This window comes from Rhipicephalus sanguineus, chromosome 4 (genome assembly GCF_013339695.2).
Source record: "Rhipicephalus sanguineus isolate Rsan-2018 chromosome 4, BIME_Rsan_1.4, whole genome shotgun sequence".
In the NCBI taxonomy this organism is placed as follows: domain Eukaryota; kingdom Metazoa; phylum Arthropoda; class Arachnida; order Ixodida; family Ixodidae; genus Rhipicephalus; species Rhipicephalus sanguineus.
This window is the reverse complement of record NC_051179.1, coordinates 23663419-23677365: the sequence shown is the minus strand read 5'-3', so window position 1 is coordinate 23677365 and position 13947 is coordinate 23663419. Positions and strand designations below refer to the sequence as shown.

Below are 13947 nucleotides of genomic sequence, written 5' to 3'. Positions count from 1 at the left end.
CATGATGCGCTGCTTACCTGAATACTGGATTGACTCGGCATTTTGACACTGACGTTTCATTTTTACGTAACCGCTTCGCAGCAATCTTCTTATCTTTCTGGGATACCGGAACTGAATATTGTTTCCTGTTTCACAGAGAAGAGTGCCCGTGTTTAGCGAAGTGCTTCGTCCCCTTTATCGAAAGTCGCGAGAACTGTGCGTCGACTAAAACGTTGGCGGGGGCTACAGACACGAAAGTTCATCCTTGAAACAGGAACTTCGTTTCCATTACGGACAGTTTTCCTAGTGTCTGTAGAATAAAACCACTGAATTTCCGTTCTGCTTCTTCTGTCGAACCTCAAGACTACCATTTCAAAGCACCTCGTCTGACTCTCCCTTGATGACTGCGTCAACCTATCAGCGCCTTACTTGATCGATCATCGTGCTGCAAAACATTCCGTCCACGCGATGATTAGATTATTCCCCTCTCCTCGCTTTTGTCTTCCTTGGTATATACTTGTACAGCTACGACTGTCCTCAACTTTTCGACTGCGTCCTGCTTAATAACTCGCGAATCTGGAATTTCTGATTCTTTCCTATAAGTAATGTGCCGATCTCAAGCAATTAAAGAAGTTAGTGTTATGCAGAACCGCAGGAAATTATTGATTTAGGAAGTCGCGGGTTCAAAATATCTGGGAGTCAGCGATGTTGCTACAAGCTCGGTGTACCTGCTACAGAAATGCAATAAAATGCTTTCAGTACCTTCCGTAAGTGATTTTTTCTTGCGTCTACATCTTTTTTATTTTTAATTTGCAACGTCAATATCTAAAAAAAGAAAAAAAAAACACTCACAGGGTCCCTTATGCATTCGCATAAGACGACTCGAAGGCCAAAGCCATCCGGTGTGGCCATTTTATCATCATCATCATCGTCGCCGTAGCTTGAGAGGTCACGTGAGTAATTGACGCTGTGGCTAATGATGGTGAGTTATACGTATCTCAGCCCTCCGTGATGGGTTGGCAGCTTTCAACCGCCCACTCGTTACGCAATGCACATGGTGTGAAACCTATGTGCGAATCGTTTCTGCTACGCAATATTACATCTAACGAGACTCCTTGCTCGATATGACGACTGCACAGGTCCCTCTCCGAAGCTCTTTCACGCTTACGTTCCGTTGTTGAAATTTGTGTTGACTACGCCACGTGATAAACGAAGGGGCGCGATACTACGGCACACAAAGAGAAAGAAGGACACGGGACGACCCGCTTCCTTTCTTTTTGTGTGCCGTGGTATCGCGCCCTTCTGTTTATCATGAACCAACACCAACTCGCCCAACCCTTTACTTTACTGACTACGTCATAATTTGACGAGGCTTTCTTTCTTTCTTTTGAAAGTGATAGCGGTAAAGAGCTCGTTTCGCAGAAATTCCGGTGTCGGTGTCGTTGTGAGTGAAAAATCATCATCGTGTCCGTGACCGAAAAAATCGAGAAAGATGCAAATAAAATAAATAAAAAATCACAGCATATCCACGGAGTGAATGATGATGAGTGGGCGAAGCTGCGGAGGTTCATCGGTAAACCGTGAATCTTCCGTGAATTCTGCCCAGTACATCATCACCGACGTGAGATCGGGCGCGTTTATACTAAAGGTTCGATGAGTTATGACGACTTGCAGCTCACTTTAATTTTACATGTACGCTGTAAATTTTCATTGTTTAGAAAACCATTGCTTTAGAAAACATCTGGCGTCTTTCGTTAAGCAGCTGGCGTCTTTTCGTTTTGCTTTAGAAACGTCTGGCGTTCGTTTGTTTTGCTTTTATAAAACATCTGGCGTCTTTCGTTGGTTTATTTCATCAATCAACGGCGTTTTGAACAAAATTTTTATTGTTTAATCACGCACAGGAGAAATCTCACCAGGCACTACCTTGGAGGTAAAGAATGGCTGCTAATGGGAATGAGAGACAGAAGAAGTCGGCTTTTAGCTAACGCTGCGAATTTTTTATTGTTCAACAACGCACAGGAAAAATCTCCCACCGGCACCACCTTGGAGGTCAAAGCGTAAGAATTGTTACGGACTACGACTACTACTACTACTACTACGACGACGACGACGACTACGAGGGACGAACGGGTGCCGCCTTAAGGAGCTTCGCCCCTAATAAAAATTTTCGGGTCCGAGTGAGCATCGATCCCACGCCATATTCGAGGCAAGCAGGTGCTCTACCACAGAGCCACGCTGATACTTGACACTGCTTAGAAAAAAAAAAAAACCCTGTACGAATATCATGTAGTGGAAGGAGTCCCCTTAACGTATGTAATATTGTGTGGCAGAAGCGAGAATCGCGCCACGCGTCAAAACATGTGAATTGCGTTAACGAGTGGGTGTTTTAAAGGCCCACCAATTAAAAAGCGCTCAGACATATTTAATGATCATCATCAGCAAAAGCATCAACAAAATGAACAGCTGCGTAGGTTCGCGTGTTGCCTTACGGACGCGTAGTGGGCCCTTCGCTGATTCGCAAAAGGAATAATTATGGCATAGTGGGCACTTAACTGTACTTGAAGTAGGCCTTCTGAAATACATTGAAACGCCCTATGTTACGCGCACAGTCATTCGTTTCCTTACGGCACGGTTGACGCATGCACCGAGAGCCGAAGCCAGGCTAGCAACCGCGAAGGCGATGCGCATGAGGCCCGATTACGCTATCGCGTTCTACTCTTGAAGACGGTGCTCAAGCGTCCTCCAAGTTTTTTTCTTTTTTTTCTGATCCGCCTTTGCCGGAGCTAACAAGCACTCATCACCCTTACTGCAATAGAGAACCGACGCATGCTGTCATTCTATGTATTTTGACACTAGATGACCTAAGCTAGCCGCAACCTTCATAATAACTTGTTCATTGATAATGCATGCTCATTATACGCGTTGTGAAGATAGCGACGGTGACAAATCGATAGAACACACGAAACAACAGGACTATACGTTTATTTCGTGCTTTATTTGACGTTCCAGCAGCAGCAAGGACGAAACACGGACGTGACATCACTCGCCGATGCATAAATTACAAGAGTTCACCGATTAAATAAATGCGCACAAATGTCAAAACCAAGTGAGCCGGTGTTCACAACAATGGGTTCCGGTTCCTCGGTTGATGATGACGAACAAAAAAGTAAAATACAGTAGCGGTGTAAAATATTCAGGTTTCTCACCAGGCTTATAACAATGCAGCGACAAAAGCAGGGGGGCGAGAGGTGTATGGTACCTCTTGTCTAACAACAAAAAATTAAAACAAAAGGAGAATTGCCAAAGGCGCAGAGGGTTCCTTGATAAGTCTTGTGTAAACGAGGACTGGGAGTACAATCAATCCACAAAATAATATCACTCTCCCCGTAAGACACGGTCAGCCCGCTGATCACGACTCCGTGCGCGTAGTTCTGCGCTCATTTTCTTCTCTCTCTTTCCGACTTTGAACACGCGTATTCGCGAAACGATCCGCAGAAATCCTTTCTGCGATCAATGTCGCTCACCGTCTCCTTTATACAAGTGTCTCTTTTCGCAATCCCGGGAGATCGCCTCCTCACACACGCCCACAATGTCCGTAGCTGTCGCCCTCGCCGCAGGGCCATGCAATCGACTCTTCTTTGGTCAGCGAGATAAGATCGCCTATGAGGTCGACTAGACGTCGTTTCGTGGCAGAAGCAATAACACGCTCGCGCTCCTTAGATAGCTAGGGTGCGCACCAGTAGGGATGCTGACTCGTTGCCCGGAACAAATCAGACGACGCCTAAAGAATATGTGTACCGGTCCCTCCACAGTGGGGCTTTTCCTTCGTGTTCTTCGAGACCGCAGGAAGCGGCGAAATCAGCGACTAGGCAGTGCGGAGTGAATCGGTATGGGACACGGAAGAGATCTCCACAACCAGAGCTGAAGTGGTTGGGCGTACGCCGGGTCCCTCTATTCCTCGCGGTCGACCAGACGCTTGCCCGAGAAAGGAACCAGTTCGTAGCCCGCCAGCGGACAGTCTCGCAGCAGCAGCTTCTCGAGTCGCGCCTTGGTCGTTCCTCGGGGCTTCACAAGCCTCGCGATGGCGCTGAGCCGGACCTTGTTCCAGACCAGCTGGCGGTCCAGGAGTCGGTTGTTCACGCACAGGAACCTCGCATGGAAGTCGACCGCAATCTCCTTGACGATGGCACCGTCCTCCTTGCGGACGTCGCTCGAAACCTCAGTCTGTTCGCCTAAGAGTTCGTCGAGCACCAGGTCGCCACACTCTTCGCCCTCGCTGTCCTGAACGCGGAAGCGGTCCCCGACCTGAACGGCGACCGGAGCGAAGCCGTAGCCCTGCGCGATGGTGTCCGAGTAGAAGAAGTTGTCGTTCTCGTTCAGCCCGCCGGGTGGCGCCTCAAAGGTGATGCGCTTGCCGTAGCCCCGACCCACGCTCTCCAGGTGCAGCGGCCGGCCGCCGAACAGGAAGCGTGAGGTGCGATTTACGCGCACGATGTAACGGAAGCCCGGCACGACGCGCTTGTCCACGTAGGTACCTGCGGTCAGGAGAGAAAGGAGATCACAGTTAGGCACGCCAAGCAGTTCATCTGAAAGTCATGGTCATCATCATCAGCCTTCACTACAGGACCAAGACTTCTCCCACAGCAATCTCCTAGTACAGCTAACTTTAGTCCTTCGCGACTGTCTCTTTCCTTATTGTCAGCGATTAAAGTGTACAACCCCTTAAACCCCATTTTTATAAGAATTAACCATCGAGGATTAGTTGATATGTTCTATGTCTTTATACCATAAGGATCGAGAGTGGCTTTTACTCCAGCAAAATGTAAAACCACTGAAAACTTCAACAAGTGGGAAAAGTTTGACATCTTGGTTTAGTTTTATACACATTGCTGCATGAATGTTGGATATGCATTTTTTTCTTTTTGAGGATCTGAAGTATTTCGCGCCTGAAATTAAAATTTTCAACAACCGTCTAACAGTCAGATTTGAGTGCCCTTTGTTTCGCGGACGTTCGTTTCAACGCACGATCATTAATGCTAAGCGAACTACAAAAGGTGGAGTGCGGTCACAACTATAACATGATAACACGGAAACTTGGAGATGTAAAAGGAGCTTGCAACGAGTGATAAAACGGAAGACGATAAGATTGACTCTAAGAGACTGGAAGACTGCGTTGCAGACCGGAGGGCGAACGGGTTTAGCTGATATTATTGCTGAAATTAGGAAGCACATTCGGGCAGGTCTCGGTACTCGTAGATCAGATATGCTTAATCTTTAAGCAGAGTGAGTGCCGAGGGAAAGAAAACAAGACGGCAGTTAATTAGATGGCACGATAACGTCAGAAATTTTCCAGTCCTACAGAATGGATCTTGCTGACCCAAGGAAGAGGCAATTGTAAAGATATGGCAGTTAGTTCGTCGCCATGAAGTCGACTCATTAGCAACTGATTATGAATTTAATTAACGTAGCATCACAGCCCTTAGTTTTCGCCAGACATTGGCATATTACGTAGCACATGGAGCAAGCCTACAGGCGCATGCTTCTTGGTAGTGACGTCAGCTCTTCGCCAGCAGATAATGTTATTTACAATTTCGCCATCAACTCACTACAACTTTTCTTTTTTTGTGTGTGTGGGTGTGACTCGCTGCTGATACGGTGAAGTCATTCAAGAAACGCAAGCACACCTTGTAAATGGTCATGAGGACATGATTTCTTTCCTTGTGTGTATGTTCAAGAGGTATTCATCCTTAAGCGTTTTTTTTTTAATTTCTTGCACCTTTCTTCCTCTATCACCTTAACCATCACTAACTAGCGAGTACTGTCAGAAACCATGGTCTGCCCTTTCTTTCAAATTGATGAGCCTTCTGTACTTCACATGCTTATCTAAAGAACGTTAATATACACGAGTAATGAATTATTTCCACGCTCTGCGTAAGTGATCATAGAGAAATTTATCATTTTTACTGTCTGGAATTGTGAAGCCTGCCTTATTGTTCATTCTCTGCAGAATAAATTCAAAGCCAATAACACGTACTAAGCGGCGCGGCAACGTGTTATATTGTCTTTTTGTATGTTTTCTTTTTGTCGACTTAATGTAAAACTGTACAACGTCACTCAAAACGCTTCGAAGCGCGTACGATAACGCAGTAGCAGCCTTCACTAACGCGCGATTTCTTCGTGATAATCGTACTACCTTACGTTGTTTTCTTATAATTTCTTTATGTTGATAAAGCTTGCCCCTAAGGCATAATTTTTGCTTATGTGTGTATTAAATGTGTGCTGTAATGTCTGTGTGGTGTATGAATTGAAGTGCCTTGTGGAATCTGTTATGTATCCAGCGGTCATAGCTGGTCTTGTAGCGAAGGCCGGTTAACAGTAGTAATTATCCAGACAAAACGCTTGTCTGTTCGCCTCACCAACGATAAAGTGTTCCACTCACCGATAACAGGGAACTCGTGCGGCTTGATACCGTTGACCACGTAACTGGTGGGCACATCGTTGATGTCTTCACCCCTGACGATGTACAAGAAGTCGCTGGCCGCCGCTGTCTGGTTTGCCTTGGTCGCCTTCTGCAAAGAAGATGAGAAACACGTCAAACTTCGAGCTAGAGTTTACAGCAAGAAACAATGGTAAACTCCCATTCATCTACAACTACATTATCGTGAGAGTTCTGTTGCAAAGCGTCTAGAAATAAGCGCGAACGAAATATCAAATAATAACGTTAAGTCATACGACTTGAACGCTGCGACGAAACCCCGACAGAGGCAATCAGTATAAAACAGACATGTAAAGCATTAATACCTATGTTCAAGCGAAGTTTTGGAATACTGCGCAGGTTTTGCACCGACGCCGGAGCTGTGATCGAATACGTCTGCCTACGAACTACGCAGTGTCCTTCGACGGCCACTTATACTAAGCGAAAATTCGAATGGCCCTATACTGCTACGTATCTAATATAAAGCGATATCTGCCGCACAGTTTCTATAGCGCGTGTTTCTAGTTTCGGTTCCCGTTCTGGTTTCGTTTCGAATTCAGGTTCACTTCACTAAAACCTGCTACATTCTGTGGGCCAACCAAAAAGAAACGTGGAATGCGAAAACTAAGAAAAAAAGTGGCGCAGAAGCTAAGGGGGAAAAAACACTAGCACACACACAAAAAAACAGACAAGGGCGGAATGCGGTTACGGTCGCCAAACCCGTGCAATCCTATCCCACCCTCATTACTCAACGCTCAGAGCCGTTCCCCCACCCGTGTCTTTGTTTCCTAACCCTTCTGTGAGGTGCGCGGGTTATTTTAGGAGCGGCGTAAGTCAAAACAAAAGCATCCTGCCCGTCTGGGAAGCCTTCGAGCTGCAGTTCTGGCGAGAGAAGGAAATAGTCTGGACGACTTCGCTGCAGACGGCGCAACGGAGCTCGTCTGACACGCGGAGGCGGGCGCATGCTTCGGTGATTCAGTCGAGCGGTCGCCAGCTGCCGAATACATGGCCGAATATGTGCCCCGTGCGTGTGTATTTGCTGCGCGCCATTTTACTCTTCGTATTCTCCTCTCTCTCTCTTCGCTTCATCGGCGCGCCCGTTCGTCCGGAACACGTGGATTCTAGGCCTATGCACCCAGCTGCTGCCGCAAACGGCAACGTGTGACCATCGATCCAGACCTTTTGAAAAGAACACGGCCGCCCGCTCCGCGCCACGTGTTAGCTCTACGTTCCGACTGTGCATACCGGCCGACGTGTTTAAGATTTCCTGTCCTCTTAGACGTAACCCGATTTCGCACGAAATTTTCGTTGTTTTCTGATTTTCGGTGTTTCCGGATTTCCCGTCTGTCACGTGCGCCAAGGAGTCATGCAGTGGACGGATATACAATATGGCTCGGTAAGTTTCCCTCTGGATATCGTCTACGCGCCCGTAGATCGAGCATAACGTAGCTCTTACCTGCTGTCCGGTACATGGCTCCTGTTATAAACTTTTGCGACGCTACTACGACAAACCAAGCGCGTTGCGATCGTCAGCGAGATACCTTCGAACGTGAATAAAGAGGTTCATATCCCTAAAAACGTCGCCGTGTCTTGTGCGACGCCATATGGTCTGTTGTTTCGTGTGTATTAACGCTAAGGCGTTCAACTTATCCTGTGCCCAATAAATATCTCTTTTGCAACCATATGCGACGCTAATACAGCTTGTTGATTGCGTATATTACGCTGCGCTGTTCCGCTACGCAATATGCTGCCATCCGATACGCGGCAACTTCTCTGTTATAGCAATAAGCGAAGTATGGCCTTGTGCGAGATGATTACGAGCCACATGACCTGTTCGTCGTGTATGTTACTCTACGCTGCTCCACTTCGCCGATCGCTTCCTATCGGCAACCAATCAGTACTACAATTTTCAGCGACGATAAGTGACGTAAGAGAGCAGGGAGCCACCGCGGCGTCGTTTGCAAAGAGTCTCCGACGTGGCGCTGCGTGGACGGACGTGGCGGCGCTTATACGACGTCGGCACGAAGTCGTGCCATACTGCTACTATATACTACCAACCCTAGCTAGCGGCTCCTCGAAGGACTCCTGGGGCGGCGGCTCGCTGAGGAAGTCCCTGTTCTCGAGTTGGCTCTCGGTGCTGCTGCTCTCGAAGGCGGCCGGCTCGTGCTGTTGACAGCAGCGGTGCTTCTCGGCTCCCCAGAAGGCTTCGAGCTGTTGCCAGCAGTCGTCGTGGACGTCACCGGACCCGTCGCAGCGGTCGGCCTCTTCGCTAAGAAGAAGCGATATGTTGGGCGCGTCGCATGCCGGAACGCTGCTGTAGCGGGACACTCCTGTTTCCATCGAACGGCAGACTGATTCCGTTGAGATGCGGGCGCTCGCTGGCGGAGTCTTTCTTGCTGTTGGTGCCGTCAGGGAAGAGCGAAGGCCTCGTCGATTGCTGCTGGTCGCTGTGCCGGGTCCCTCTTTGTTGTGGTGGATGCGATGGTCGGTAAAAGAAAGCGAGTAAAGGAGCGGGCGAGAAAAAGAAATTTGTTCGCCACCCGCTCTCTTTTGTTTTATATTACGCGTCTATCGGTCGGTGGCTTTGTGTGCCTCGGGAGTAGATCGGAAAACCGCAGCGAATTTGATAAAATGAAAAAACAAAATGATCGGCGGCGCTCGCTTTCTCGTCGTAGCCGGCTTTGGTCCCCCGTGCGAAGCGACGTAATCTGACTTCCGCAGAGACGAGACGAGACTGACTGCGTAGACACTCGAGGGGCTTTTTTATAACCTTCGTTCCTGGTTGTAGCAGAGGCCGACGCGCAGGCGCACGCTCGGGGCACGAGGTGCGCACGTGAACACTCGAACGAATCGACCAATGGAAGAGCGGAGGCTCGCCCTGACGCTTCGCTCTGATTGGAACACCGCTCTGAGAAGAAAGAGAGGATTCAGAGAGAGAAGTGAGGAAGCAAAGAGAGCGCTCTAATCTAGCTCACTTCCTCGCCGCCTCCTTTCTCGTCTGTATATCCTCTCTCGCTATCTCAGATTGCGTGTCTCTTTCCTGCACAGACGGTGTAGGAAAGAGAGTGAGAGAGAAAGAGACAAGAGGGTGAAAGGCTTGGCGCCAGACGTGACGTCACTGAAGGCAACCCGTTCGCCCGCTGCGCACATTCTGGAACGTTTTGATGATCTTGGCCCGCCCGACGTTGTTTTGGGCGACAAATTAATGACGGCGATGACTTGCGTCGGGCAGGGGATCACGGAAGGAGTGCCTTTCTTTTCTTATTCTTAAGCATTTATTTTTCTCCGAAGTCTCGGCGTCGCTGGCGGAAAAAAGATTGCAACGGCAAACGAAGTGCGCTAAATTGACGCTGAAATTCACAATCGGACAACTCTTAATCATGGCATGACTTGGAAGCGCACTATCGTCGTGATATTTTATTCCCACTTTTTTATTTGTTTGCTTGAAGTACAATAGCTTGATATGACCGTAAAGGAAGTGAGTAATTCATCAAGAGGATAATAATAATAATATCTGGGGTTTAACGTCCCAAAACCACCATATGATTATGAGAGACGCCGTAGTGGAGGGCTCCGGAAATTTCGACCACCTGGGGTTCTTTAACGTGCACCTAAATCTAAGTACACGGGCCTCAAACATTTTCGCCTCCACTTCATCAAGAGGAAGTGATGCATCGAGTGTCGCAGCAAAATGAACAAATGTCAGTGTTCGTTTTTTTCAGCATTCTTGTGTGGCCTTTGTCAGAGAACCGGGAAGACACATTAGACATTACGTTAAAGAGAGCCAGAAATCCTGTACGACCCATGAAAATAAGTTCAGAACAAATTAAAGAAGCATTGCGGAAACGCCTTATTTCGTCTATGCTGACGCACTGTTTCACTCATAGCCGAAATGCTTGCGCAGGTTCCTCCAAACCGATCGGGAAGCACAGAAAAGGCAGCTGGTAGCTGTGTAAAGTCGACGTTTTTCGAGGCCTGCTCGATGCTAAGATTAGTAAATCACGGTGACCATAGTCGGAATTCAACAAGTCTTCCGTTCCTGTCGTCGGCGGAATTCGCTGCTTTCTAGGATCATCTCGGGAGGCATTCTTATCAGGCTGCGTCACTTCACCGGAATTCTCGCTCGCTATGCGCGCGAAGCGGTCATGGAAAAAAACCGGCACGCCCGGCGCAGCTGCTGTGCACAGCTGTCGTTGTTTCAGCGCACTCGTCAAGGCCCTGTTGACCTTATGAGGTTTCGGTGCACTGTATACAATGACGGTCTGTGGCGCAGCCATTTGTTTTCATTTAGACATTATTTTTGTATTATATATAACCATTGCTTGCTTCGAACAACCCACTTCCCTCGTCAGTTGGCATTTGACTCACAGTTCACATAAGGTTGCCGGTGACTCATGATTTTTTTCGAAGCGCAAAACAACTGTTCGAAGCGACAAATGCCACAATGTCATTATCGCGAAACACTCGAGTACGATGTACACGTGTCCACCTATATGTGGTTGACGGTAAAATTTTTGAAAACAGCGATGAGAGAATTTGGATGAACAAAAAGAGACATTTGGTACACTTCGCGCTGCAAGTAAAAGTAAATAGGCTTAATTGGTACTGAAAAAAAAGGAGATGCTGAAGTTTAAGAAACAAGCGTCCAAAAACAAAGAATCGAAAGACTTATTATAGTACTGCTCACGCAAATTCAACAACATCGTTAATTTCAGCTCGAGAATACGGAACGAAGACCACCCCTGAACCTTGTAGTCTACATTTTCTAGTGACCCCCCCCCCCCCACCCCCACCCCAGGCCCGTAGCCAGGAATATTTTTTCGGGGGTGCGCACTTGCTGAAAACCTTGACTATTTGAGAAAAAAAACCCCTATTTTTATTATTTATTTTTGGTAAAAAGACCTACTTCACCGAAATTTCGGGGAGAGGGGGGTTAGTGACGCCCCACCCCCCCGGCTACGGGCCTGCCCCCCCCGCCCCCCCCCCCCCCTTTGTGGCGCGCTAGTCATTTATGTCATGCACCCTCACCAACCTGTCAACCTTTCCACACTTACATGAACCTGTAAATTTATCGCGATAAAGATGAAATGCTAAGTATTCAAAAGGTTATGCTGTTTTCAATCCGTGCTCTTTAATGTACTCCTCGTCAAAGGTTACGGCTGTCCTGTTTAAACAAATAGCAAAGAATGCCTTTTTATTTTCTCAAGCGACACATTGGCGTACCCAGGGAACGTGGTTAAGGAGAGGGGTTGGGGGACTTCAGTACACCCGAAAGTTATATGGAAAACTATATCGGTGGGCGCACGCGCATACGCTTGTCGCAAACGTCATCATCAGGGTTGCCACTGATGTTCGAGAAAATGTCGTCAAACGACGAGCAAAAAGTCGCCAAAAGTCGCCATTTTTTTACAAATTTCGCCAAAAAAGTCGCCATCCTAGATATGTGCGGCATACATAGTAATAAAACTTTCCACTCACGTATAGCCCCGTAGAATACAGCACTATCCAAGACCCTTAAATTATATTGACGTTTCTCAATACCAGTTATATCGCCCGCTTCACCATGGCAGTGCATGGTGCTGCTTCTCCGACTAGCCGCAAGATGTGCGTGGTGGGGCAAGGGTGAATGAATGAAGCGCTCATGATATCCTTCCATCCCTGTCGGCTCGTTTCAAAGGTAAAAGTGTGGTAAACCTTGGGCGAAAACCGTGAAAGCGCTGTTTGTAGACAGCTTTACGTACCTTTATATGAATTAAAAGGATTAAAAGGTTCATTGACGGTAACACGACAGAATTCTTGCAGGAACCGATCATTAGTGAGACTTGCACTTTTTAAGTGTGAACTGATATGATAAAGGATGCCACCGACCCTTTCTTATAGTCACTTATATCTACACGTGTCAATCCGATGCGTTAATAATGAACAGGTAGACAATGTAGAATGTTTATAGCAATTGTTATATTATTGTTATTATTGTTATATGTTATTGTTATATAGCAAATAAGCTAAATTGGGGGTACTGCAACAGTGAATAAGTCGCCAAGCTATTCAGAACAGTTGGAGCTTTGGCGGAACAAATGGTCGGAACACGCGGCCAACCCGTCGTCTAGCCCCTTCAGAAGCTTAACTTTAGAGAAGCTTAAAGCTCCTAAAGCTATATACTTATAGTCAAACACTGCCCCCTCGTGGTTTGCGGGGCAGTCCGCTGACTTACATTTTGCTAAAATGTCGCTGGGAACATTCGAGTACCTGCTGCATTTAGATGAATTGAGGAGATACACACGAGTTACAGGACGGACATACCGAATGACGCGTAATGTGCACGTTCTACTCGTGGTTCTAAAACCAAGAAAAATACCGGGAATGTTGCCGCTCATTCATTGGAGAGACACTGAACTTAGGATGCATTACTCAGTGGAGACCTAAGCCGAAAATCGCCAAAAATTCGCCATGTCGCCATTCATAATTTTAGGTCGCCCCGGGCCTCTCAAATTCGCCAATTTGGCGGAAAGTAGCCACCATTGGCAACCCTGGTCATCATCTACCTCCATACCGTTCCCCAGTTCCTGACTCTACTCGCCTGAATTGAAAGTATAAATAAAGTACACATTCGACATTTTCAGCGCTAAGAAGGAACGATACAGAAAGCTCGAGAAAAGAGAAGAAGACCGTCTCAAACTATATTTTTCCTTCTTAGCGCCAAAAATGTCGCATGTGCATCACCAACAACTCGCCCAACATCAAGCCTTATTGAACCATAAATTAAGCCTTTAGCTCAACTCAACCTCCCCTCCTCTCCGGCTTTTCACATCCGAAGAACCAAATCTAAACCAAGGAATTATATAAAAATGCAGCTATTTCAGGCTTCGGCCGAATAACAACTTTCTGTTTTTAGAGATCCTTCTCTCTCTCTCTCTCTCTCTCTCTCTCTCTCTCTCTCTCGCTTTGTGCATAGAAAACAAGCAACGCGCCGAACAGACTTTCATCGTTACACATTCTGCATTGTTGAAAGCACTGCCGGGCACCCAGTTGGATTCACAGAGAGATTTGGCCTTCGAGTTTCAGCAGAAGGGCCACGTATGCACAAAGACTCTTCTCGCCCCATTGTAAATCGCATGAGAACACACATTATAACCGTTTCAAGAAAATTCTCTGTATCGTCATAGTTTGTATCACTCTGTCGCTCACTAACGTAAGTGGGAAAAAAAAATAAAGGCAAAGGAAATTGGAAAGGAAGGAAGGAACCGTTTGTGAAAGACAAAAGAAAAAACAAGAACCCTTGCCTTATCGGGAAAATGGAGGCAAGCGAAGCGTGACGTGTGCGTGGCTGACGTACCACTTTTTCTTCTTTATTTATGTCGCATTGCGATGTGCTCCCTAAAAACTGTTTCCTTCTTCCATGCCGGGAATTGGATTTTCATCCACGCGCTTAACAGCGCGACCCTTCAGTTGCTACAGGAAACAACGACGCTCATGCGTTCATACACAGGCAA

At 47.2% G+C, this 13947-nt stretch overlaps 1 protein-coding gene across 1 annotated transcript; it reads right to left on the bottom strand.

The window, feature by feature from the left end:
- Positions 1-2945: 2945 nt before the first annotated feature.
- LOC119389607 (uncharacterized) lies at positions 2946-9196 on the bottom strand. Its single transcript, XM_037656956.2, has 3 exons — positions 8513-9196; positions 6419-6548; positions 2946-4514 (listed from the first exon to the last, which is right to left on the bottom strand). Exons 1-3 carry the CDS (start codon positions 8792-8794, stop codon positions 3931-3933), a joined length of 996 nt encoding a protein of 331 aa, XP_037512884.1. The 5' UTR covers positions 8795-9196; the 3' UTR covers positions 2946-3930.
- Positions 9197-13947: the final 4751 nt, after the last annotated feature.